This window comes from Mustelus asterias, chromosome 17 (genome assembly GCF_964213995.1).
Source record: "Mustelus asterias chromosome 17, sMusAst1.hap1.1, whole genome shotgun sequence".
Classification (NCBI taxonomy): Eukaryota; Metazoa; Chordata; class Chondrichthyes; order Carcharhiniformes; family Triakidae; genus Mustelus; species Mustelus asterias.
The window spans coordinates 10,359,585-10,387,543 of NC_135817.1; the positions used below are offsets into that span (position 1 = coordinate 10,359,585).

At 45.6% G+C, this 27,959-nt stretch overlaps 1 protein-coding gene across 1 annotated transcript in view; it reads left to right on the forward strand.

The window, feature by feature from the left end:
* The window catches only part of enox1 (ecto-NOX disulfide-thiol exchanger 1), a 264,276-nt gene that overhangs the window by 87,084 nt on the left and 149,233 nt on the right, over positions 1-27,959 (forward strand). Inside the window, exons 6-8 of the mRNA XM_078231954.1 lie at positions 1,770-1,982; positions 5,184-5,290; positions 24,563-24,680. Coding sequence (XP_078088080.1) covers positions 1,770-1,982; positions 5,184-5,290; positions 24,563-24,680 — 438 coding nt within the window. The remainder of the gene's footprint in view (positions 1-1,769; positions 1,983-5,183; positions 5,291-24,562; positions 24,681-27,959) is intronic.

Here is a 27,959-nt window from a genome sequence, read left to right on the forward strand (position 1 = left end):
CACAAGAGTGAATTTGCTGACTGGGTGGCATTTACTTGTTCCATGCTTTTCCAGTCTGTTTGAATTTGCAAATGTGTGTGCTGATGTTCCATTAACCAGCTCAAATGGAGTGAATTCCATTGACGATTGGTCCAAGTGATATATGGGAATCAGAACAAGGCCCATGGTAGATTGCTGGAGGATTCGCTGGTGTTCAAAGCGAAGATTATTTCACACAATTCACACTCTGTAAACAATGGGACATTGTATTTTTAAAATAAATCAGCATGCTCCTTCTTTCAGAGGCGAGTAATTATGGCACAAGAGGAGACCATTCAGCCTGTTGACTCCACGTCTGCTCTGTAGAGTAACCAAGTTAGCCCCATTCCCCCCAGTCTATTGCTCGAGCCCGACAAATTTTCTTCCCTCAAGTGTCCATCCCATTTCCTGTCACCATCACTAATTGTCCCCCGTTCCACTGCCCTCGTGAGGAGTGAGTCCTTCATGGTGAATTCCCTAAAGTTTCCACTCTGGACCAAGTGTTGGAAAATGGGATTAGAATTAGATCGCTGTTTCTTTATCCATTTATAAGATTTGGCTAGACTAACATTTATTGTCCGTCCCTAGTTGCCCGACAGAGGTGGTGGTGAGCTGCCTTCTGGAACTGCTCAGTCCCTGAGGTGTAGGTACACCCACACTGCTGTTAGAGAGGGTGTTCCAGGATTTTGACCCAGGGACAGTGAAGGAACAGCGATATATTCCCAAGTCACAATGGTGAGTGGCTTGGAGGGGAACCTACAGGTAGTGGTGTTCCCAGGTATCTGCTGCTTTTGTCCTTCTAGATGGTAGTGTCGTGGGTTTGAAAGGTGCTGCCTAAGGAACCTTGGTGAGTTGCTGCAGTACATCTTGTAGATGATACACACAGCTGCCAGTGTGCGATGGTGGTGGAGGGATTGAATGTTTGATGGCTGGCGCAGACACGATGGGCCAAAGGGTCTCTTTCTATGTTGCAAAGCTCTACGAATCTGTGACTCTATGACCTCCTTATTTTCACAGTAAGAAGTCTCACAACACCAGGTTAAAGTCCAACAGGTTTATCTGGTAGCAAAAGCCACAAGCTTTCAGAGCGCTGCTCCTTCGTCAGGTGAGTGGGATTTCAGTTCACAAACAGGGCATATAAAGACACAAACTCAATTTACAAAATAATGGTTGGAATGTGAGTCTTGACAGGTAATCAAGTCTTAAAGGTACAGACAATGTGAATGGACAATGTAGAGTCGCTGAGCAGAAACTGATAGCCAAGTTCCGCACACATGAGGATGGCCTCAACCGGGATCTTGGGTTCATGTCACACTATCTGTGACCCCCACGACTTGCCTGGGCTTGCAAAATCTCACTAACTGTCCTGGCTGGAGACAATACACATCTCTTTAACCTGTGCTTAACCCTCTCTCCACTCACATTGTCTGTACCTTTAAGACTTGATTACCTGTAAAGACTCGCATTCCAACCATTATTTTGTAAATTGAGTTTGTGTCTTTATATGCCCTGTTTGTGAACAGAACTCCCACTCACCTGACGAAGGAGCAGCGCTCCGAAAGCTAGTGGCTTGTGCTACCAAATAAACCTGTTGGACTTTAACCTGGTGTTGGGAGACTTCTTACTGTGTTTACCCCAGTCCAACGCCGGCATCTCCACATCATGACTCTTTATTTTCAGCCGAGCTGAAGTTGGTCGGATTGAGCAGGTTCTTGTTGGTAGCTAGCTCAAGTGTTTTTGTTCCCTTGCAGATGAGAGCAAGTTTTCAGAAGCCATCTCGGTGCTGCTGGCTTGGTTTGAGCGCGGAGAGGTGACCCGGCGCTCGGCCAACAATTTCTATTCCATGATCCAGTCGGCCAACAGCCACAGCCGGAGACTGATGAGTGAAAAGGCAGCGCACGAGCAAGAGATGGAGGACGCCAAGGAACGCTTCAAAAATGCTTTAGCACGGATCCTGACTGGATGTAAGTGAGATTTGCGTCTTGGCCTTCTCGATTCTGTTAATGTCTCAGGGTAAGTACTCATGCTGCAAGTTCTAGAACATGGGCCCCTCTGACAGGACTAGATTTTCAGGTAGGAAATCTTTCGCTTCATCTCCTGAGTTGGAAGGGATTTTGTAGGAATAAACAATTCACACAGCTACAGCTTCCCCACTGATCCCCAACTGCAGACCCTGGCGTTAGAACGAATGGGTTCAGCAGCATTTTATGTGATAACATGTTTAGTTAGATGGTGTGTAATTGCTAGATGGTAACTTTCCTGACAGGGTAATGAACAAAACCTGCATAACTAGAACAGACAAAAGCCGGCTGGTGTGCTAACATTAAGACCGATAGGAAATTCAGGCAGGATACCTCAAACCACATTGCTCATCTGAAGTCCGGACATGCATCCCCATCACCCCATCCCCCATCCCCCAATACCCAGACAACAACAGCGGGATCTTCCATCCCTTCCCGCTGGCAAGATCTTCCAGTCCCAACAAATGGCAACCTCCTCCCCCGTGACGGGTTCCCTCGGGTGCAAACCCCACAAAACCCCATAGACATCGGCGGGACTGGAAGATCCCTCCACCTGCCAATGGCAGGCTGATTCCGCTGCCAGAGAAAGGCCACAGGAGGGGGATGGGGGAAGAAAATCCCACCCCGTTAACCAATAATTTCACATTAAGAAAACGTTTTTTCCTTCAATAGGCCTTTGCAGACGATCACAGCGACTGGATAAATATACTCAAAAGAGCAGTTGGTCTAAAGAGTTGACTCCATATACTTTTGGTGAAGTCTAAATTGTGCCTTTCCTCATCAGGGCCAATAACTAATGGACAATAACTGCAACTCAAAATACAAAGAATTAAAATGATACATAACAAGCAAATGACTTCAGTTGAATTTGATTGAAAAACTCTTGAAAGGAATTGAAAATTAATGACCAGAGTTACTTCGCCAATCCCAATTTGATTCATTAAATCATTTTGGATCTTTAATGATAAAAAATTATTTGATGTATCTGATGGGAGTCCTGATTGCCTCTCTGGGCGGAATTCTTTCTCGTTTTTATTATAACTAATCAAATTGCATTCATTAGGAGCTCCGAATGAATGCAAGTGGTGTAAACAAAAGAAACTGCATCTCATTAATAGCTCGACTCTCAAGTAGTGGAGAAAATGATCCTGATGAGTATGTCTTTCTAGTTACAGATAATTTGCAAGATGATAGCGGAGATGAAAACTGGGGATCCTAACGATAGAAGCAAGTCATGAATAAATCCAGTAGGGATTCAAGGAGAAAGTTTCTTACCCCAAGAGTGGCGAGAATGTGGAACTCGTTACTATGTGGAGTGATTGAGATGAATACTGTAGATGTTTTTGAGGGAACATTAGATAACCACGTGAGGGAGAAGGGGAATAGAGGGATATGTTTCTAGAGTGAGATATAGACGGGTGGGGAGGAAACTCATCTGCAACCTAAACACCAGCATGGATGTTCCAGGCCCGTCTCTGTGCTGTTACAATCCTATGCAACTCTGGACAGATTTTTTAAAAATTAGTTTGAAGACTAATTTAATGATTCAGTAAAAAGAAGACTAACTTACTTTCAGAATGTTACATGCCTCTTCATGTCGTGAGAGTTTTGTCTGCAGTTTACATTGTGCTTGCGGAAGAATACATTGGGCAAACTGTCAGCTGTCTGTGTTTTGCTCGCATGGGGCTATGCATGGGTTGTGACTAGCATGTACGTAAGGGATATTGCATGTTGTGAGGCCTTAGCCCACGAATACCTGGGCTCAGGGGCTGGTCTGGGGTAGGGGGAAGGGCAAGGGCTGGGCGAATAGGTGGGCTACCCAGACTGACTGGTCATGGTGAATTAATTCAACAGTCTTGACCAGGTTTGGCGGGCAGGGCTTTGATCGCCATTTACTGCTCACTTCTGTCTTCTCTGGGACATGAAGGCATGTGCATCTCGTAGGCCCGATTTCATATGTCCCACATATTATTTAGTATGTGCTGTGTTAAGTCTTTCACCCCAGCATTGGGTGTCGGGATAGAGGGGTTGTAAGTTTACAAAATGAGGGAAACACCCCTTCTTGTGGCTAACAGTAAGAATTATACCAGCTCTATCCTGGGGAGGGATGCACTCGTCTCTGTACATGGAGAAAACAACAAAGACTGGGATTGTGAGGCCAATCACATTTGTTCTTGGCTCCCAGATTGCCACCTAGAACTCGGTATCTATGGAAGAGTGAATGTCTGACCAGATTTTTCTCCTGCAGCTATGAGTTTTGGGGGGGACAGGACAGGGATGGGAGGAGACGGTAGAATTTGTGAAGTTTTACAAGGGCTGCAGTATATTCAGTAGACGGTCATTGTCCCCCTCCCCTTTTTTTCTGTTCTTCGGGATTGGTCTTCATACCTCTCCCATCTCCCCTTTGTCAAAGAATACATTTTGTAAACTAAACCACTGGGGACATAAACAGATGGAAAGGATGATAACTTGATTTTGATGCTAAAATATCAGGCTCCATCCATAGATTTTTTTTCCCCCCCTCACAAGTCAGTCTAAGTACACAAAGGGGTGAATGATATTACACTGGAAATATGGTGGAGACATTGAGGCTTGAGGAGAGTCCATCTGCAGTTGGCATTCTGTAAGTACAACAGAGACATTAGTTGGCAGGATTAGAGGCACCATGTCATTGATAATGACTGGTACCAATAGGGTTGCTAACTGTGATTAAATATATTGCCTCAACTCTCCAGCCATTCATCGGACAGCACATCCATCTTGTGACGTACGGCCTTCCTACGCCAATTGGAAAACAAAAAGGCCCAATTAGATTATGCTTGACTGATGGCCAAATATAAAATAATCTCGTTTCATGCCCCAATGATTGTTCTTTTACAGGGTTGCACACAGCAGTCTCCTGGAGAATAATCTTCAATTCCTGGAGACTCCAGGCCAATTCTGGAGGATTGGCAACACTTGGTACCCGAGATGCTGTTCTGTTGCTAGAATTGGCATTTTCTTTTTGCCCCAAGGGTGACATGGTGCCTTTAATAATGTGTAAAAGCAGCACAATGCTAGCCCCTGTGTGTCTCTGCTTTGTTACCTTCATTCCTGATCAAAACATAAACTGGTTGTTTTGTTTGACTTCCTTGTTCACCAAAGTTGAGCAGATTGTTGCAGTTTTCAAGGCTGCCTCGAAGCAAAAGGTTTGGGACCATTTCTCAAAAGCTCAACGCAAGAACATTGATATATGGCGAAAGCAAGCTGAGGTTGGTAACTTCATCTTCTTCGAATTCTATCAGTTGTCACATGCTTCAAGAGTATGTTCAGCTCGTTTTGAGTATTATATATCTTGTTCTCAAAGTTCAACTCATTACTTTTATTTTGGTCAATCGCTGCTTAAAGCCATGAACATTTGCGGTCTATATTGGTGCTGTAATATCATGCATCGCTACTGGGAATCCCGTGACTAAACGTACCAGTGTTTGTAACAGAATCCATCCACATCATCAAACACGAAACAGTTTAGGATTATCTGCCATTCTTAACAACCAGCATTCTAACCAATGATCATGATGTTTAAACCAATCAATTATGATGTTTATTTCAAACAAGTGCTGAATTATAAGCCATTTACATCGTGCCCGATAAATACATGTTTATTTATTAGTGTCACAAGTACACTTAAATCAACACAGTGAAAATCCCCTGGTCACTGCACTCCCGCGCCTGTTTGGGTACACTGAGGGAGAATTTAGCATGGCCAATCTGCCTAATCTGCACGTCTTTTGGACTGTGGAAGGAAACTGTAGCACCCGGTGGAAACCCACGCAGATACGGGGAGAGTGTGCAAACTCCACACCGACAGTGTCCCCAGCCAAGAATCGAACCTGGGCCACTGGTGCTGTGAGGCAGCAGTGCTAACCACTGTGCCACATGCCGCCCGATGTTTAATTGGGCCCGTGCCCCATGTTTAATGTATGGCCTCTGCTATTTGCTTACAGAAGAGACGGGAAGATTTTTATTTTCGTCTTTGCCCTATTTGATCCCTGACCAGAGATTTAGAAGAAAAATATTTTAAAGTACATCCACAGTCACTTTATAAAATACTAAATTACTATAAAGTAATTGATATATAAGCAAGCATCCATTTAGTACCGTAACTGTTGACAACTCCAGAATGTATAAGGATTTGGATGAGATACTCTAATTTCCAGAGCAATTTTCTTCGCATAATAGCAACAAAATAGAACAAGTGCCATTGAAATTGCACTTTTCTAAGTGACCCATTGTCCCCTTAATCTAGTCCTTCTTCCAGTTTTCTCATTTTCTTCAATTTAACTTTGTTTCTAACAGCAAGAATTGGAACTTCAATTTTCTTTTCTTTCAGCCTATACACTTTACTGGCCTGTTTTCTATGGTTTCGAGATTATCCTTGGTTATAGGGCAGCCTGGTGGCACAGTGGTTAGCACTGCTGCCTCACAGCGCCAGGGACACGGGTTCGATTCCCGGCTTGGGTCACTGTCTGTGTGGTTCTCCCCGTGTCTGTGTCGGTTTTCTCTGGGTGCTCCGGTTTCCTCCCACAGTCCAAAGATGTGTAGGTTAGGTTGATTGGCCATGCTAAATTGCACCTTAGTATCAGAGGGATTAACAGGGTAAATAGGTGGTGTTACGGGGATAGGGCCTGGGTGGGGTTATGGTTGGTGCAGACCCGATGGGCTAAATGGCCTCCTTCTGCACTGTCGGGATTCTAAACTATGATTTTATGTCACCTTCTCCAAAGGCTAACATTCCTAATCACTTCCCATTTAGGACTTTAAAAAAAATTATCTGGTAATATCCTGAACCTAATTAAGGCAAACTTTCAATACTTCATAAAGTCAAGCATCAAGTTACATGTCTCCGTGATCTTAAATAACTCTGGAATCCTGATAACTTTTGGTGTGAAACCAACAAGCAGAGATTGACATCTGATTAGGGATAATTTACAACATCATGCTTTTAGTGCAGATCATCTCTGTCAGAGCAGTTTACTGTGAATGTGAGTGCTCTGTCCTCATAAAGTGCAGTTCTATTGAAGCCAATGCCCAAATTCAAGATAGGTGCTCACAATGGGCACAATGGGCTCGCAGCGAGTGTGAGTGAATCTGTTTATTCTCTTTGGGGCGGTGTGGTTGCACAGTGATTAGCACTGCTGTCTCACAGTGCCAGGGACCCGGGTTCGATTCCCGGCTTGGGTCACAGTCTGTGTGGAGTTTGCACATTCTTCCCGTGTCTGCGTGGGTTTCCTCTGGGTGCCCTGGTTTCCTCCCACAGTCCAAAAATAAGGACATAAGAACTAGGAGCAGGAGTAGGCCATCTGGCCCCTCGAGCCTGCTCCGCCATTCAATAAGATCATGGCTGATCTTTTCGTGGGCTCAGCTCCACTTACCCGCCCGCTCATCATAACCATTAATTTCTTTACTGTTCAAAAATTTATCTATCCTTGCCTTAAAAACATTCAATGAGGTAGCCTCAACTGCTTCACTGGGCAGGGAATTCCACAGATTCACAACCCTTTGTGTGAAGAAGTTCCTCCTCAACTCAGTCCTAAATTTGTTTCTCCTTATTTTGAGGCTATGCCCCGTAGTTCTAGTTTCACCTGCCAGTGGAAATAACTTCCCTGCTTCTATCTTATCTATTCCCTTCATAATCTTATATGTTTCTATGAGATCTCCCCTCATTCTTCTGAATTCCAATGAGTATAGCCCCAGTCTACTCCGTCTCTCCTCATAAGCCAACCCTCTCAACTCCGGAATCAACCTAGTGAATCTCCTCTGCACCCCCTCCAATGCCAGTATATTCTTTCTCAAGTAAGGAGACCAAAACTGTACACAGTACTCCAGGTGTGGCCACGCCAGCACATTATATAGCTGCAACATAACCTCGCTGTTTTTAAACTCCATCCATCCAGCAATGAAGGACAAAATTCCATTTGCCTTCTTAATTACCTGCTGCACCTGCAAACCAACTCCTTGAGATTCCTGCACAAGGACACCCAGGTCCCTCTGCACAGCAGCATGCTGCAATATTTTACCATTTAAATATAGTCCATTTTGCTGTTATTCCGACCAAAATGGATGACCTCACATTTACCAACATTGCACTCCATCTGCCAGACCCTTGCCCACTCACTTAGACTATCTATACCCCTTTGCAGACTTTCAGCGCCCTCTGCACACTTGCTGTGCCACCCATCTTAGTGCCATCTGCGAATTTTGACACACTACACTTGGTCCCCAATTCCAAATCATCTATGTAAATCATAAACAATTGCTATCCCAACACTGATCCCTGAGGCAAACCACTAGTTACTGATCGCCAACCAGAAAAACACCCATTTACCCCCAGTCTTTGCTTTCTGTTAGTTAACCAATCCTCTATCCATGCTAATACATTACCCGTAACACCGTGCACCTTTATCTTATGTAGCAGTCTTTGGTGCGGCACCTTGTCAAATGCCTTCTGGAAATCCAGATACACCACATCCACAGGTTCCCCGTTATCCACTGCACATGTAATGTTCTCAAAGAATTCCACCAAATTAGTCAAACGTGACCTTCCCTTCATGAACCCATGCTGCGTCTTACCAATGGGGCAATTTATATCCAGATGTCTCGCCATTTCTTCCTTGATGATAGATTCAAGCATGTGCGGGCTAGGTGGATTGGCCATGCTAAATTGTCCCTTAGTGTCAGGGAGACTAGCCAGGATAAATGCATGAGGTTATGGGGATAGGGCCTGGGTGGGATTGTGGTTGGTGCAGACTTGATGGGCTGAATGGCCTCTTTCTGCACTGTAGGATTTTATGATCTATGATCTATGAATGCTGCACATTGGAGACATGAATTTGTGACAAAGCCCCTGTTATCATTCAGCTCAGATCAGTGTAGCTGTGATCTTAACCTTTCTATTTTCTTAAATAAAAACAGAAAATGCTGGAATAACTCATCAGGTCTGGCATCGTCTGTGCAAAGAGAAACAGAGTTAACGTTTCGAGTCCAATGTGACTTCTTCAGTTCCAAAGAAGATTCATGCCTTGATTTGCTTTTCAAATACAAACAGAAAATTCTGAAAATACTCAGCAGCTCTGCGAACGGAGTTACAGATTGTGTGGGTCAGGCAGGTGGACCCATCAGAGTAAGGATAGAAAATTCAAAGAGGCAACCAAACATCTATTGATTTTGGGTGGGAATTCCTGGTTCTGCCCATAAATCCTGGCCTATGTTTCAGGTTTATGTTCTGAGGTTAGGTCATCAATCTAAACTCTTTACCCTCTCCCCAAATGCTGTCTGGCCAGCTGTGTATTTCCAGCATTTTCTGTTTTTAATTTCCGATTTCCGGGCATCCATAGTGTTTCATCCTTGGTTTACCCTTCCTGATTCCAAGCGACTGGTGTTTGTTTGGCATCTAGTTTGGCTTCCGGCAACTAAAATTGTCCTGCGGCTCATGCGACCACAACACTTGGGTTCCACATTACTTCAGGAGCGGATCACACCAAGGTTTTAACCAGTACCTCAGCACGACTCCATGTCAGGTAGTTGCACCACCTCAAATTGGGCTCTTACGCTCACTTCCACAATACCATTGCCCCCACTGGTTGGCACACCTTATCTATCTTTGTGAATCCTGCTCCCTCTATTTCTTAGGGGGTGTTGGGTGGGGGAATCTAATCTCCTTCCTCCCCCGCCTACACCCATGACAGCAGAATGAAGGGTGAATTCAATTGAAAGTTTTCAAAACCCAATTCTAACCCACCAGGAACAGGCCTGGCTACGTTTTAACCGCACCAGGTCTGGGCAGAGACAGAGCCACCTCGGAAGAGGTGCGTCTGTAATTACAGTGTTTAAATGAGGCTCTCTGCCTTGCATTTTGGAATGTATTTAAAAGTAGCACCTCAAAAATCCTGGCCAGCAAAACGAAGGCAGGAGCTGCCACCTCAAACAACAGAGTGCTTTTTATAGCACTGCTTGTGGGCTAGGAGGAACGCAAGTGCTGGCTCTAATACAGCAAGGAAAATCTTCAGCTGCAATTGTTCACATTTTTACTCATTCTTGTGACGTGGGCATCACTGGCTAGTTCAGCATTTATTGCCCATCCCTAATTGCCCGTTAGAAGGTGGTGGTGAGCCACTTTCCTGAACTGCTGCAGCTGATGTAGTGTAGGTACACACCAGCAGTGCTGTTAGGAAGGGAGTTCCAGGATTTGAATCAGTGATAGTGAAAGGACAGCAATATAGTTCCAAGTCAGGATGGTGTGTGGCTTGAAGGGGATCTTGCAGGTGGTGGTGTTGGAATGCATCTGCTGCCATTATCCTTTGCAGTAGTGGAGACCGGGGGTTTCACAGGTACTTTCAATGGAACCTTGGTGAGCTTCTGCAATGCATCTTGTAGATGGCGCTCATTGCTGCCAATGTGTTTCAGTGGTGGAGGGATTGAACGTTTAAGACTGAAGATGCCCTACCAGTTAAGCAGCTTGGATGGGATTGAGTTTCTTGAGTGTTTTTGGAGCTGCATTCATCCAGGCAAGAGGAGAGTATTTCATTACACTCCTGACTTGTGCCTTGTAGATGGTGGACAGGATTTGGGGAATCAAGAGGTGAGTTACTCATCACAGGATTCCCAGCCTCTGACCAGCTCTTGCAGCCACAGAATTAAGGTGCTCACTCACTGACAAAAAGGTTCATTCACAAAACCCAGAGAACACAGGGAAAATTCTTCCTCCCACCTCCCTAATCATAGGCAGAAACCAGTTCTTATATATACTTAAGGATAATGCCCGAACCTTTGCCCAATTAGTAACAGCTACTCTCACTTACAGCTAGAACATGCACATTCATTGTGTCAGGATTGCAACATTAAAGAATGGTAAACGCCAGGATTTTGATTGTGAGGGACATAGCGATGGTAATGCCAGTGAATGTCAAAGGGAGATAGTTAGTTTCTCTCTTATTCAAGAGGGCTTTTGACTGGCAGTTATGTGGCATGAATGTTTCTTGTCAGTTATCAGCCCAAGTTTGAATGTTGTCCCGATCTTGCTGCATGCTGGCACAGACTGCTCAGTATCTGAGGAGGAAATGGGTGGCACGGTGGCACAGTGGTTAGCACTGCTGCCTCTCAGCGCCAGGGACCCGGGTTCAATTCCGGCATTGGGTCACTGTCTATGTGGAGTTTGCACGTTCTCCCCGTGTCTGCGTGGGTTTCCTCCGGTTGCTCCAGTTTCCTCCCACAGTCCAAAGATGTGCGGGTTAGGTTGATTGGCCGTGCTAAATTGACCCTTAGTGTCAGGGGCATTAGCAGGGTAAATACATGACGTTACAGGAATAGGGCCTGGGTGGGATTGTGGTCAGTGCAAACTTGATGGGCCAAATGGCCTCCTTCTGCACTGCGGGGATTCTATTCTATGAAATGTTGCTGAACATTGCGTATCAGTGAACAGCCCCACTTCTCCTTTTGATGGGGAGGAGGTGATTGATGAAGCAGCTGAAGATGGCTGGGTCTCAGACACTATCCTGAGGAACTCCTGCAGCAAGATCCTGGGCTGAGATGATTGATCTCCAACAATCACAACCATCTTTCTTGGTGCCACATATGACTTTAAGTAGTGGAGATTTTCCCTTTGATTCCCACTGACTTGGCTGGTGATGGGCCCTGACATCCTAGGGCCATGGGCTTTGCAGGATCTGGTGCCTTCAGCCATTTCTTGATAGCACACAGAGCGAATCAAATTGGCTGAAGACTGACATCTGTGATGTTGGGATCTTCCGGAGGAGGTCGAGTTGGATCATCCACTCGGCACTCCTGGCTGAAGATTTCAGCCTTGTCTTTTGCATTGATGTGCTGGGCTCCCCCTTCACTGATGATGAGGCTGGTTTTGGAGCCTCCTCTCTGGTTAGTTGTTTAATTGTCCACCAGTGTTCATGAGTAGCTGTGGCAAAACTTCACTCTGATCTATTGGCTATGGGATTCCTGGCTATAGCACGCTGCTTCTGCTATCCAGCGTGCATGTGGTCACATTTTGTAGCTTCACCAGATTGGTATCTCATTTGTAGGTATGTCTGGTGCTGCTTCTGAGTCCTCAATGAACCAGGGTTGGTAGAATGAGGTGACAGATTATGTTTGAATATAATTCTGCCTCATTGTCTGAAAGACGATGCTGGTTAGGTGCATTGGCCATGCTAAATTCTCCCTCAGTGTACCCTACAGGTACCGGAGTGTGGTGACTAGGGGATTTTCACAGTAACTTTATTGCAGTGTTAATGTAAGCCTACTTGTGACATTAATAAATAAATAATAGATGTCTAGTTTTGAGCTGTTAGATCTGTTCTGTATATATCCGTTTAGCATGGTGGTAGTGCCACACAACACAATGGAGGGTATCCTCAATATGAAGACGGGGCGTTGTCTCCACAAGGACTGTGCGGTGGTCACTCCGACCAATACTGTCATGGATAGATGTACCTGTGACAGGTACATTGGTGAGGACAAGTAATCATTGAGATTCCTAGCCCATTAACATTACCTCTATGCTACCATCCCCTGAACTCTGGCACTGAGTCAAAATACTGCTCAGCTTGGAAGATACCCAAATGCCTCGAGGTCAAACTCCATTCAGTTGAATGGGCTGCTGTCCATTCTTGTGTTGCTTCCTGAACTGGGATTTCAGATAACTTTTGAACAAATCTGGTTTTCCACCACCTACCCAGTGGGCTGGTTGCTCTTCTTAAGAAGAAATAGTGCAGCAGAGTGGTCCTGACACTGAAAATGAATTGAACTATCTTGCACAATGCCATTATTTTTATTGAAATGAGTGCAGTTTGAAGCTAATTTTGGGCTCTCAGTGCAGACGATGACTCAGTGGTAGACTGAGTCAGAAACTCACTCAAGTCCCACTTTATAAGATGTGGGAGCAGAAGTAGACCATTCAGCCCATCGAGTCTGCTCCGCCAATTAGTGAGATCATGACTGATCTGATATGGCAACCCTCAATTCCACTTTCCTACCTTATCCCCATAACCCTTGATTCTTTTTCTTGAGCAGAAATTCTAGGCACACCCCAGTGTGGAGTTGAGGGAGTGCAGCAGTGTTGGAGGTGTCATGTATTGGATGAAATGTTGAACAGAGATGTCATAGAACCTCTACAGTGGAGAAGGAGCGCGCACCAACAACAACCCCACCCAAGTCCCATCCCCGCAACCCCACGCATTTACCCTGCTAATCCCCCTGACACTAATTTAGCATGGCCAATCAACCTAACCTGCACATCTTTGGACTGTGGGAGGAAACCGGAGCATCCGGAGGAAACCCACGCAGACACAGGGAGAATGTGCAAACTCCACGCAGGCAGCGACCCGAGGCCAGAATTGAACCCGGGTCCCTGGCATTGTGAGGCAGCAGTGCTAACCACCGTGCCGCCCTGACCTCCCGGTCAGTAAGAGGTCCCATGGCACTATTTTAAGGAGTAAGGGAGTTCCCCAATGTTCTGGTCACCGTTTAGTCTCAACCATCATCACTTAAAAAAAACAATTATCTGATTGTTTTCTCCTAGTTGTTTGTCCTCACTGTGTATAAATCAGCTGCTGTGTTTCCTACACTGCAACCCTTGTCTTTGTAACATCAGCAAACTAATAACAGTTCCCTTCAAGACTCTGTGTAGAGATAGGTCTCTCCACTCACCCAACTTCCTCATTAAACACAGCATTTTAGAATTGTGCGGCAGTGCATCACTTCATAAACCACAGCTTGAAGCCAATTCATCTGCTTGCATGTTATAATTGGTTTATTTGATCCAAGGTGGACTCTGGCTCTTTCAAGTAGTTAGATGAAGATTCAGTCCAAGGCAATGACCTCAACTTTCAGAGCAGTCCAATTGACTCGATAAAATACACTTGAGAATATCTCTGAGGCTGCTTTGATGCAGTGCAAGAAATAATTTGATGGTCATGAATGCTGCACTGATTAAGTGAGTTGGAATATTATGCATCAGAATATCTTACCTTGTGTCAGGTAACTTCAAATGATAGCAAAGTACATCAACAGTAGTCTTTCTTCTTTGCTTGTTCCATATTTCATTTCAGTAAGCTACTCTGTCAGTCAATACACTCCCTGGCAACTGTCCTTTGTATCTTGGTAGATACAATTATCTCTGTAATCAGCAAATGGGTCAGACTGAATCACGAGGAGATGCATTGATTGAACCGCAACTGAATTTGTTTCCCATTGTGTTTGAGTCTCCATCTCCAGAGATCTTCAGAGCAGACTCTGGGCCGAGTGTGTGCAGCTGGGTTCCGGCTTGCCCTGAGGTTGGAGGCTGTTGTTCCTTAAATAAAACTGACGCTTGCGGAGGTGCGGAGATCGATAGAGGCAACTTTAAACAAGCAATGACCTGAGGTCCAGCTGCCACTTTGGCTCCTGTGCCTTTTCACAGATTCAACTGAAAACCTGAGGCTGAATTCCTTCTGCACAGCTATCTGCTAGGTTAAGAGTAGAGGGGGCTGCTCGGAATAAAATTAACATTTCAAAACAAGTACTCATCACTGCGTAGTAAAAGATACTAGGGGACGATAGTGTTAAAATTGTATTTGAGTCTGATAATAATTTTACTACAAGTAACGGGCAAGAGATCATCCTCCATTCTGTTTATTATAAATTTCTGCTTGAGTAAAGCTCTGTGTGTTGCTCTGCAGCTGAATGACCATTCCCAGTTTGTTTTTTCAGTATTTGTCAATAATCGATTGACTTTTATCTTATTAAGCTGTACTTGGCTGCTTCACTATCCCATTCTTTCTTTGACATCTATTTTATAATTGATAATACATTCATGGTAAGGACAAAATGATTCAACTTGAGGTTTGGTGCGGGGGAGGGAGGTGGGAATCTTAATTTGGTTTTCTGCTCTGAAGGGTCTTCTCCTACCCCAGGCAGTCCCTGGATGGATGATGTGTCGCAGTAACAGTTTTAACAACACCAGGTTAAAGTCCAACAGGTTTATTTGGTAGCAAGTACCACTAGCTTTTGGAGCGCTGCCCCTTCGTCAGATTTCCACTCCATCTGACGAAGGGGCAGCGCTCCGAAAGCTAATGGTATTTGCTACCAAATAAACCTGTTGGACTTTAACCTGGTGTTGTTAAAACTCTTACTGTGTTCACCCCAGTCCAACGCCGGCATCTCCACATCATGGATGATGTATCTCCATCATGTAGCTGATCTTTTCTCTGTCTGTTTGCTTCCTTGAGGTGTGGAGCAGGGGAGAAGCTCTTATTCAAATTGTTCACAGGTTTTGCTGGTGAACCATACAATTAGTGATCGATTCTTCTGGACCTTTTCTGAGCCAGGCTCTTGCAGCATTTTCTTGTTGCTGAACGTTTCTTGTATATTCATCATGATCAAACAGTTTGCCAAATCCTGAGCTTGCAGTCATGACTGGGTAACAGTAGACATGATGTGGAGATGCCGGCGTTGGACTGGGGTAAGCACAGTAAGAAGTCTCACAACACCAGGTTAAAGTCCTGAGACTTTAACCATTTGGCCTGAGACTCCGAAAGCTAGTGCCAAATAAACCTGCTGGACTATAGAACATAGAACATAGAACATTACAGCGCAGAACAGGCCCTTCGGCCCACGATGTTGCACCGACCAGTTAAAAAAAAACTGTGACCCTCCAACCTAAACCAATTTCTTTTCGTCCATGAACCTATCTACGGATCTCTTAAACGCCCCCAAACTAGGCGCATTTACTACTGATGCTGGCAGGGCATTCCAATCCCTCACCACCCTCTGGGTAAAGAACCTACCCCTGACATCGGTTCTATAACTACCCCCCCTCAATTTAAAGCCATGCCCCCTCGTGCTGGATTTCTCCATCAGAGGAAAAAGGCTATCACTATCCACCCTATCTAAACCTCTAATCATCTTATATGTTTCAATAAGATCCCCTCTTAGCCGCCGCCTTTCCAGCGAAAACAATCCCAAATCCCTCAGCCTCTCCTCATAGGATCTCCCCTCCATACCAGGCAACATCCTGGTAAACCTCCTCTGCACCCTCTCCAAAGCCTCCACATCCTTCCTGTAATGTGGGGACCAGAACTGCACACAGTACTCCAAGTGCGGCCGCACCAGAGTTGTGTACAGTTGCAACATAACGCTACGACTCCTAAATTCAATCCCCCTACCAATAAACGCCAAGACACCATATGCCTTCTTAACAACCTTATCTACTTGATTCCCAACTTTCAGGGATCTATGCACACATACACCTAAATCCCTCTGCTCCTCCACACTATTCAAAGTCCTCCCGTTAGCCCTATACTCAACACATCTGTTATTCCTACCAAAGTGAATTACCTCACACTTCTCCGCATTAAACTCCATCCGCCACCTCTCAGCCCAACTTTGCAACCTGTCTAAGTCTTCCTGCAAACTACGACACCCTTCCTCACTGTCTACCACACCACCGACTTTGGTGTCATCAGCAAATTTGCTAATCCACCCAACTATACCCTCATCCAGATCATTAATAAATATTACAAACAGCAGTGGCCCCAAAACAGATCCCTGAGGTACACCACTTGTAACCGCACTCCATGATGAATATTTACTATCAACCACCACCCTCTGTTTCCTATCCGCTAGCCAATTCCTGATCCAATTTCCTAGATCACCCCCAATCCCATACATCTGCATTTTCTGCAGAAGCCTACCATGGTGAACCTTATCAAACGCCTTACTAAAATCCATATATACCACGTCCACTGCCTTGCCCCCATCCACCTCCTTGGTCACTTTCTCAAAAAACTCAATAAGGTTAGTAAGGCACGACCTACCTGCCACAAAACCATGCTGACTATCACCTATCAATTCATTACTCTCCAAATAACTATAAATCCTATCCCTTATAATTTTTTCCAACATCTTGCCGACAACAGAAGTGAGACTCACCGGTCTATAATTCCCGGGGAAGTCTCTGTTCCCCTTCTTAAACAATGGGACAACATTCGCTAACCTCCAATCTTCTGGTACTATACCAGAGGCCAACGACGACCTGAAGATCAGAGCCAGAGGCTCTGCAATCACTTCTCTTGCCTCCCAGAGAATCCTTGGATAAATCCCATCCGGACCAGGGGATTTATCTATTTTCAGACCCTCCAGAATATCCTGCACATCCTCCTTATCAACTGTAATACTGTCTATTCTACTCCCTTGCAACCCAGTGTCCTCCTCAGCTATATTCATGTCCCCTTGCGTGAACACCGAAGAGAAATATTGGTTCAATGCTTCACCAATCTCCTCCGGTTCCACACATAACTTCCCTCTGCCATCTATAACTGGTCCTAAACTTGCCCTAACCAACCTTCTGTTCTTGACATACCTATAGAACGCCTTAGGATTCTCTTTAACCCTATCCGCCAAAGTCTTCTCATGTCCCCTTTTAGCCCTTCTAAGCTCGCTCTTCAACTCCCTCTTAGCCAATCTAAAGCTTTCTAGTGCACTACCCGAGTGCTCACGTCTCATCCGAACATAAGCCTCCTTTTTCTTTTTAACCAACAAAGAAACTTTTTTGGTGCACCACGGTTCCCTAGCCCTACCAATTCCTCCTTGCCTGACAGGGACATACCTATCACAGACTCGCAGTAGCTGCTCCTTGAAAAAACTCCACATGTCGGACGTTCCCAGTCCCTGTAATCTCCTAGTCCAACCTATGTTTCCTAATTCTCTCCTAATAGCCTCATAATTACCCTTCCCCCAGCTAAAACCACTGGCCCGAGGTTCATGCCTATCCCTTTCCATCACTAAGGTGAACGTAACCGAATTGTGGTCACTATCACCAAAATGCACACCAACTTCCAAGTCTAGCACCTGGTCTGGCTCATTTCCCAGCACCAGATCCAATATAGCCTCACCTCTAGTTGGCCTGTCTACATACTGAGTCAAAAAACCTTCCTGCACGCTTTGAACAAAAACTGACCCCTCTAACGAGCTAGAGCTATAACAATTCCAGTCAATATTAGTCAAGTTAAAATCCCCCATAACAATTGCCCTATTACTTTCACTCCTAAGCAGGATTGACTCCGCAATCCTTTCCTCAACCTCTCTAGAACTTTTAGGAGGTCTATAAAAGACTCCCAACAGGGTGACCTCTCCTCTCCTATTTCTAATCTCCGCCCATACTACCTCAACAGATAAGTCCTCATCAAACCTCCTCTCTGACACTGTGATACAATCTCTGACCAATAATGCTACCCCTCCCCCTCTTCTACCTCCTTCCCTACTTCGACTAAAACATTTGAACCCCGGGACCTGCAGCATCCATTCCTGCCCCTGCTCTATCCATGTCTCTGAAATAGCCACAACATCGAAGTCCCAGGTACTGATCCACGCTGCAAGTTCACCCACTTTATTGCGAATACTCCTGGCATTGAAGTATACACATTTCAAACCCTGCTCCACCCCACCTCTGCAATGCCGTGCATTGCAGTCCCCATCCATGCATCCCTCACTTTCAGCCCCACTACTCAGGATCCCTCCCCCCCCCCGAATCAGTTTAAACCTCCCTGCATGGCCTTAGCAAATTTACCCCCCAGGATATTGGTCCCCTTCTGATTAAGGTGTAGACCATCCTTCTCATAGAGGTCACACCTTCCCCAGTACGAGCCCCAATTGCTTAAGTACCTGAACCCCTCCCTCCTGCACCATCCCCTCAGCCATGAATTCAAACCTTCCCTCTCCCTATTCCTCTCTAAACTATCCCGTGGTACAGGCAAGAGTCCAGAGATAACCACTCTGTCAGTCTTGGCCTTTAGTTTCCACCCCAACTCCATAAATCCCTGCCTAATATCCCCTTCCCCTATCCTCCCTATGTCGTGTGTCCCCACATGTACAATAACTTGTGGTTTATCTCCCTCCCCCCTAAGAGTCCTGAATACCCTGTCAGACACATCCCGGACCCCAGCCCCTGGTAGGCAACACACCAACCCTGAGTCCCTACCTTTAGTTCCGACCCTCCTATCTGTCCCCTTAATTGTGGAGTCCCCAATCACAAGGCCCAGTCTTTTACAGCCCCTAACCACCTGAGCTTTCTCACTCGGCTCACCCCCAGAGATCTGCTCTCTATGCTCAGTTGATTCCTCCTCAACTGTAGCCTCCAGCACCGAAAACCTATTATGGAGGGGAACCGCCCCAGGGGATTGTCTTCCCGATTGCTTCTTACCCCTCCTGGCATTGACCCAAGCCTCATTTCTAGGAGTTACTATTTCTCTATAACTCCTATCAACTTCCACCTCCGCCTCCCGAATTATGCGGAGTTCCTCTACCTCCCCCTCCAGCTCCTTTACACGCTCCTCCAGAAGCTGCAATCTAATGCACTTCTTACAACTAAAATCTCCTGAAACACTACTGGATTTCCTCACCACATACATCCCACAGGAGATGCAGCATACTGCCTGAACTGCCATCCCTGAAGCCATTACCAGCAAGAAAAAAAGAAAACAAAAAACTTCCCCACACTTATAATTAGGTTAGAGGAGGATGGAAGGGTGGGATCCTCTACCAGTGTAGAGGATCGGGTATCTCCTCTGCACCAATTTATAGGGCTAGGGGCCCGAGAGAAAAAAAAAACTACTACTGAGGGGGAACCTCCCAGGTAACTGACTTTTAAAGTTAAAATAAAAACCCTTCCCAGACTCCTTTGCTGCCCACTTCTAGTTTTCACTTTAAACTTGAAAAACCTGGTGTTGTAAGACTTCTAACAGTAGACAGCCAACAGCCCACCGTGCACCCAATCCAACCTTCCTTTCCTAGTGAGTACAGTGGAGAAGGAACTCAGGAAGGTGTAAACAGGGCTGCTCAGTCACTGCTGCCTATTCACACCCATCACCCAAAGCAAATTTCATCCACATTTTCAACAGGATCATTTTCATCAATTGATTTCTCGTTTTCTGATCTTACTATCCACTCACAACCGCAAGATACCGCCAAAATAACATGACTAACATAAATAATGCCAGGACTGATTTGGAGATATTTGTCTGCAAAATACCTCTTCCATCCAACTAAAGGATGGCACAAGTTGGCAGCCTATTCTCGAGGTTCTATTGTCTGAGAGGAGTACCATCTACGTAACATTGAACCTTGATCTGTCCTTGTACAGGGTAACATTGTGAAAACCTGTCCTCTTACCTATTTAATTGGAAGCAGCGAGCAACTGGGGTCAATCATCCCTTTCACCACCTTATAAAACCATCATCAGATCACCTAATAAATTGCAGCACTAGATCACTTGTATCATCAAATACTGAATAACACATAGCACACCAACACTAGATCACCTGTAATATCAGATAACACACTCCCGTTTGAACTAGATCACCTGTAATATCAAATACTGGATAACACATAGCATGTCCAGCACTTGATCACCTGTGTTGTGGGAAATTACCACCGGAGTCAGACTGGAGGTTCAATAATACAGCTTTATTTCAGATACGAAGCTTCGGGAGAAAGCACTGGTACTCCGCAGTACTTAAGAACATAAGAACAAGGAGCAGGAGTAGGCCATCTAGCCCCTCGAGCCTGCCCCGCCATTCAATAAGATCATGGCTGATCTGAAGTGGATCAGTTCCACTTACCCGCCTGATCCCTATAACCCCTAATTCCCTTACCGATCAGGAATCCATCTATCCGTGATTTAAACATATTCAACGAGGTAGCCTCCACCACTTCAGTGAGCAGAGAATTCCAGAGATTCACCACCCTCTGAGAGAAGAAGTTCCTCCTCAACTCTGTCCTAAACTGACCCCCCTTTATTTTGAGGCTTTGCCCTCTAGTTCTAGCTTCCTTTCTAAGTGGAAAGAACCTCTCCACCTCTACCCTATCCAGCCCCTTCATTATCTTATAGGTCTCTATAAGATCCCCCTCAGCCTTCTAAATTCCAACGAATACAAATTCAATCTGCTCAGTCTCTCCTCATAATCAACACCCCTCATCTCTGGTATCAACCTGGTGAACCTTCTCTGCACTCCCTCCAAGGCCAATATATCCTTCCGCAAATAAGGGGACCAATACTGCACACAGTATTCCAGCTGCGGCCTCACCAATGCCCTGTACAGATGCAGCAAGACATCTCTGCTTTTATATTCTATCTCCCTTGCGATATAGGCCAACATCCCATTTGCCTTCTTGATCACCTGTTGGACCTGCAGACTGGGTTTTTGCATCTCATGCACAAGGACCCCCAGGTCCCTCTGCACAGCAGCATGTTGTAATTTCTTTCCATTTAGATAATAATCCAATTTGCTATTATTTCTTCCAAAGTGAATAACCTCGCATTTGTTAACGTTATACTCCATCTGCCAGATCCTCGCCCACTCACTCAGCCTGTCCAAATCTCTGCAGACCTTCTACGCCCTCCACACGATTCACGTTTCCACTTATCTTTGTGTCGTCTGCAAACTTTGTTACCCTACACTCAGTCCCCTCCTCCAGATCGTCTATATAAATGGTAAATAGTTGAGGCCCCAGTACCGATCCCTGCGGCACGCCACTAGTTACCATCTGCCAACCAGAAAAGCACCCATTTATTCCGACTCTCTGCTTCCTGCCGGATAGCCAATCCCCAATCCACGCTAACACCCTACCCCAAACTCCGTGTGGCCCAATCTTCTTCAGCAACCTTTTGTGAGGCACCTTATCAAACGCCTTTTGGAAGTCCAAAAACATCGCATCCACCGGTTCCCCTCCGTCAACCGCACTAGTCACATCTTCATAAAAATCTAACAAGTTCGTCAAGCACGACTTTCCCCTCATGAATCCATTAATCGAACCATTCTTATCCAGATGGCCCGCTATTTCTTCTTTAATGATGGATTCCAGCATTTTCCCAACTACAGACGTTAAGCTAACCGGCCTGTAGTTACCCGCCTTTTGTCTATTTCCTTTTTTAAACTTGGCAGCTACCTTCTCAATAATACAATAGCAGTTGACCATTTTTATACTTTTCAGACAATGGATAGTCCGGACATTAGCCATTTAACACATCGTTGTAGTTGAATAGACAGATCATGGTGATCGATAGTTAACACATCGTTACAATCAGATAGGTACAGACATGTGCATTTAACATCGCATTGTTCATAGAATGGATACATTTCCTCTATCAATGACTAGTTTCGGTCTATACATACAGTTTTGCTGCATTTATGTATTTCTGTTCCCATCTATGGCTGATCTTATTATCAGACCTTATTGTCTTGGGTCTGTCCTTATCTTTAAAGTGCCTCAAGCTCTGACTGGCTTCCTGCAGCTTTTGGCTCCTGCATGTTTAACTTTAAATAACTGTCTGTGCTGCATGTTTTAATCTTAAGTAGCTGTCCGTGCTAAAAGTCAGTGCCTGCTTAATGTCTCTTTCCAGGTAACCATTTTGTGTGCCAGGCAACCATTTTGTGTGTCAGGTACCCATTTTATAATTTTCCCCACTTCAACCTGTAATATCAAATACTGGATAACACATAGCGTGTCCAGCACTCGATCACCTGTAATATCAAACAACAATACACAACCCCTCCCATCATCTCCAATGTGCGATATCCAATTCCTTTGGGCCATTTTGAGAAATGGGATGATTTCGCTGAGAGCGAATTCATTGGCTTTTCACCTTGTCCCTTTCCAATGCCTTGCACTTGCCATTGCATTTACAAGACACCAGTTGAGTCAATAGTAAGTTCATTGCGAATGCAATGTGTATTATACCTCAAAGGTTTGTTCCTGTGTAGATGTAATTGACTCGGGATGATTGACAGCAGGTACATTTTAACAAGCTGATGTTAGAAGTTACTTCTTGAGGTGAGTTGTTTGAATTATTTTGTCTATTTGGAACACGCATGATTGACTTGGAGATGGTGTGCTTGATGAAATGGTATGAAATCTGCTTTCCTAATTACGGGAGATTGGAAGAGTACAGTTGCTCATTAACAAACTGGTTAAAAAAAAAGCCACAAGGGAGATGCTTAATTAGGTTGATGAAGAAGGTATATAAAATGCTGCTGTCGTTTGTGTTATTGTAGATTTGAAATGATTTTTAATGGTATGTCTTCCTCATTAAGCCAGTAATTACGGTAAGTGACACAATACAGTGACAGAACCTGGAAATGTTTCCTGTTTTCGGACAGTAGCCTGTATTGATATAATGATCTTTTCCCCGAGGGCCAGATGGTGGAGTGAGTTATGGTAAGTTCACACCCTCATCTAAAGGACGGTATGTTTTCATCAATATTGGAACACCTGATTAGGTCTTGTTAGAAAAAAACTGACTTCAAAAATCTATAATAAACCTATTTTAACCTGTTCTGGGAACACTTGTTTAACAGTGTCAAAACTGGTAATCCAATCCTATTCTATTTTCTAAATTCCGCAAACAGGTATGAAATAAATTTGTAATGAAGTGAAAAAGATAATCTTTCAACCCAATTTTATTTACAACAGGGCAAAATATAGTCCATTCCAACTCTCAATCATCTGTAATATCTAACACCCAACAAGACACAGCCATTCCCAACACTAGATCACCTTTAATATCAACAAGCAAGAATCTAACCATCACCCCCTGGACATTCAGTGGTATCACCATTGTTGAATTCGCTGCTATCAATATCCTGGGGGCTACTATTGACCAGAAACTGAACTGGACTAGCCATATAAATACTGCTATAAGAGCGGGTCAGAGGCTAAGAATCCTGCAGTGAGTAACTCACCTCCTGACTCCCCAAAGACTGTCCACAACATACAAGGCCCAGGCCTTGAGTGTGATGGAGTACTCTCCACTTGCCTGGGTGAATGCAGCTCCAACTACACTCAAGAAGCTTAACACATTTCAGGGCACAACCGCTCGCTTGATTGGCACCCCATCCACAAACATTCACTCCCTCCACCACCGACGAACAGTGACAGCCATGTATACCATCTACAAGATGCACTGCAGGAACTCACCAAGGCTCCTGAGATAGCACATTACAAACCCATGACCACTACCATCTAGAAGGACAAGAGCAGCAGATTCCTGGGAACACCACCACCTGGAAGTTCTCTTCCAAGCCACTCACCAACCTTGCTTAGAAATATATCACCGTCCCTTCATTGTCAATGGGGCAAAGTCCTGCAATTCCCTCCCTAACAGCAGTGTGGGTGTACCTACCCCACAGGGGCTGCAGAGGTTGAAGAAGGCAGCTCACCACCACCTTCTGTAGGGAATTAGGGATGGGCAATAAATGCTGGTCTAGCCAATGGAGACCGCATCCTTTGAATGATTTTTTAAAAAATCACACATCCAACAATACACACCCCCTCCAGTGGTGCCTAATCACCTGGAACCTCAAAGCTTATTCTTCCAACTTACCAGCATTGGATCCATGTCAATATGAGAGTGTTCATGTTCATACTGAGCTAACTTTACTGACTGCTGATCACTCCTGTTTGAATTTCTGGCAATGTCGTGTTTCTCTCTTGAACAACAGGAAATCAGGAATGTACACAGTGAAGAGCTAATGGGAATTCGTCGAGAGGAAGAGATGGAAATGTCTGACGATGATTATGAAGAAAGTCCTTCCAAGTTACCCCTGGTGGATGAGTCTGGTAAGGCATTTCCAGCTGTTTCCATTCATCGGTCAGTAGTGTTGGTACCTCAATGAACGGGCTTAATATGATGGAAGCTCCATCATCTACACTGAGCAAACATCTGGACCAACCAGTATTATAACCTGGTCTCCCATCATTCCCTTATGGATTCCACAAGCTGACGGACCCATCCCCCTCACCCTATCCTATCACCTTGCAGAACAGCCATGATCTAACAGAATTGTGAGGGGCTGAATGGCCACCTCCTGTGTTTTCATTCCTAGAATTTCTGGGACAATGGTGACATTAGTGGATTATTCCAGAGAAAAAGAGTGACTAGAAGAATCCTGATAACATTGCTTTCCTGCTCACATATTGTTATTACAACTCAAACACAATCACTATCTCCCCTTATAGAATAGAAACAAAACAGTCCCACATTACCTGCAGCGCCACAGGAAGACAGAGCATAATATTCTCTGAGATCAATAACGAATGAAACATAATTAAGAGAGTGTGATATCTTGTGATAGCTATTGATCCTCTTTGCTCTGCTTGATGCCAAAATATGATGTCCTCAAAAATGTACTGATTCTGAAATGTAACTGTGTTGGTAAATGGTCAGGCTTCCTTCTAGTGAGATACTTGTTTTAAATTCTCTCAGCACCAAGGAAGTAATGCATCTGACATGTTTGACAAAATGTTGAAGAGGGTTAAAATCTGTTATTTTCTAAGTTGCAAGATGTGTGGCCTAATTGGAAACATTAGCTTGTTGTTATCGATTACTCTCGACTGCTCAGTGCAAACTGGGGTATGAAACATCTTGAAACACGCATACCTTTGCACAACTCGGGAGCCTAGCTGCCCCTTGTCCCATTGGTCTGAAGGAGTCACATGCTCAAACACTCTCATCGATGATGACATCAGCAGGATTGCTGACTTTTATTGGTGGTTCCTGCCACCGACAGAAGGGAAGAGTGGACTGGCTTCCACTTGCTGTGCAGTCTCAGCTAACGTCCTCCCACATTACTCTGATGTCTTTTCGAATTCCCTCAGTGCTACACAACCGAATGCCACTAATTCTCTGCCTGGCTTCTCACTGTACCCTGACAAGGGACATTAGGGCAGTACGGTCGCACAGTGGTTAGCACTGCTGCCTCACAGCGCCAGGGACCCGGGTTCAATTCTGGCCTCGGGTCACTGTCCGTGCGGAGTCTGCATACTCTCCCCGTGTCTGCTTGCATTTCCTCCGGGTGCTCCGGTTTCCTCCCACAATCCGAAAGACGTGCTGGTAGGTGCATTGGCCATGCTAAATTCTCCCTCAGTGTACCCAAACAGGCGCCGGAGTGTGGTAGTGTTATGGAAATGTTATTTATTAGTGTCACAAGTAGGCTTACATTAACATTGCAGTGTTAATGTAAGCCTACTTGTGACACTAATAAACCTGATCGAAGCCAAGACATTCAGGAGAGAAGTTTGGAAACCCTCATGAAAGGTGGTCAAAGGGTAGAACTCATTGCCAGAAGAAAACAGTAGTACCCCATTCAATTAATGATTTGAAATCTATCTAAGATTGATGGATTTTTACTGGTCAATGGTATTATGGAATGTGGGGCTAAGGGTGGTGGATGGGGTTGGGTGACAGGTTAGGCATGATCTCACTGAATGGTGAAACATGCTCCACTTGCTGAATGGCCTTCTCCCTGAGTTCAGTCTGATTCATTGGCAAGAAGAATCATTAAGCAAATGCAACAAAGAGTTGCGTGTGTTAGCAAGTCTCATGAAAAGGCTGCATTGATTCAGTCAGAGGATATCAAATACCTTTCCACTCAGAATGTTAATCATTGCCAACTATTTTGGGGTTTACATAGTGACGGACAGTAGGAATTGGAAAAACGTTCAGTCCGTGAAGCCCACGCCATCTTGAATGAAAGCAAAACACTGCAGATGCTAGAAATCTGAAATAAAAACAGAAAGTGCTGGGAAAACTTCAGAAGGCCTGGCAGCATCTGTTGGGAGAGAAGCAGAGTTAATGTTTCGAGTCCCATATGGCTCTTCTTCATTATAAGAAATCTACAGTTGGTGTCTATAGTTGTGTCGGGGCCGGTTGGCTCAGGTGGATAGATGGCTCGCATACGGTACAGAATGATACCAATACCATGGGAACCCCTGTACTGGCTGTGGGAGTTCAGGGAGGCCTGCCTCTTTACCTTGTCCGATGCTTGATGTGCAGTGGAACCCCTCAAGCTATATAACCAATTGTCTCTTTCTAATGGAGAGAAACACTTAGGGCCCAATTTTACCATCAAGTTGCACCCGTTTTCGGGCGCAAAAACTTGGTAAAGTTGGGCGTGAGGTGAGTAGCGCGATCCGTGCCTGCCTCCGCGCTGGTTCACCCTTTACCAAGACCCAAAAATGGCCGCAATCGGGATCGCGCCCAAAACGGGCGCAACAGCCATTTAAATACAGTTACATGCATTTAAATTGACTTAATGGGCTGCACACCCAACCTTACTGGTACTTCCCCCTTTACCACTGCGTTCGCTAATCCAGATATGGCGCGATCAGTGAGGGGGAAGGGGGGTCCGCTGCCACTCTGCCTGAGATTGGTGAGGGGGAAGGGGGGGGGGTCCGCTGCCACTCTGCCTGAGATTGGTGAGGGGGAAGGGGAGGGGGGTCTGCTGCCACTCTGCCTGAGATTGTTGAGGGGGAAGGGGGCGGTCTGCTGCCACTCTGCCTGAGATCGGTGAGGGGGAAGGGGGGGGGTCCGCTGCCACTCTGCCTGAGATCGGTGAGGGGGAAGGGGGGGTCCGCTGCCACTCTGCCTGAGATCGGTGAGGGGGAAGGGGAGGGGGGTCCGCTGCCACTCTGCCTGAGATTGGTGAGGGGAAAGGGGGGGGGGCTCCGCTGCCACTCTGCCTGAGATCGGTGAGGGGGAAGGGGGGGTCCGCTGCCACTCTGCCTGAGATCGGTGAGGAGAAAGGGGGGTGTCCGCTGCCACTCTGCCTGAGATCGGTGAGGGGGAAGGGGGGGGTCCGCTGCCACTCTGCCTGAGATCGGTGAGGGGGAGGGGGGGGTCTGCTGCCACTCTGCCTGAGATCGGTGAGGGGGAAGGGGGGGGTCCGCTGCCACTCTGCCTGAGATCAGTGAGGGGGAAGGGAGAATCCATTGTCCCTCTGCCTGAGGTCGGTGGGCGGGGGGGGGTCCGCTGCCACTCTGCCTGATATCAGGGGGGGGGAGGGGGGAGGGGCCCGTGATCAGTCTGGGTGGCGCAGGAGATGGGGGGATAAGGGGGTC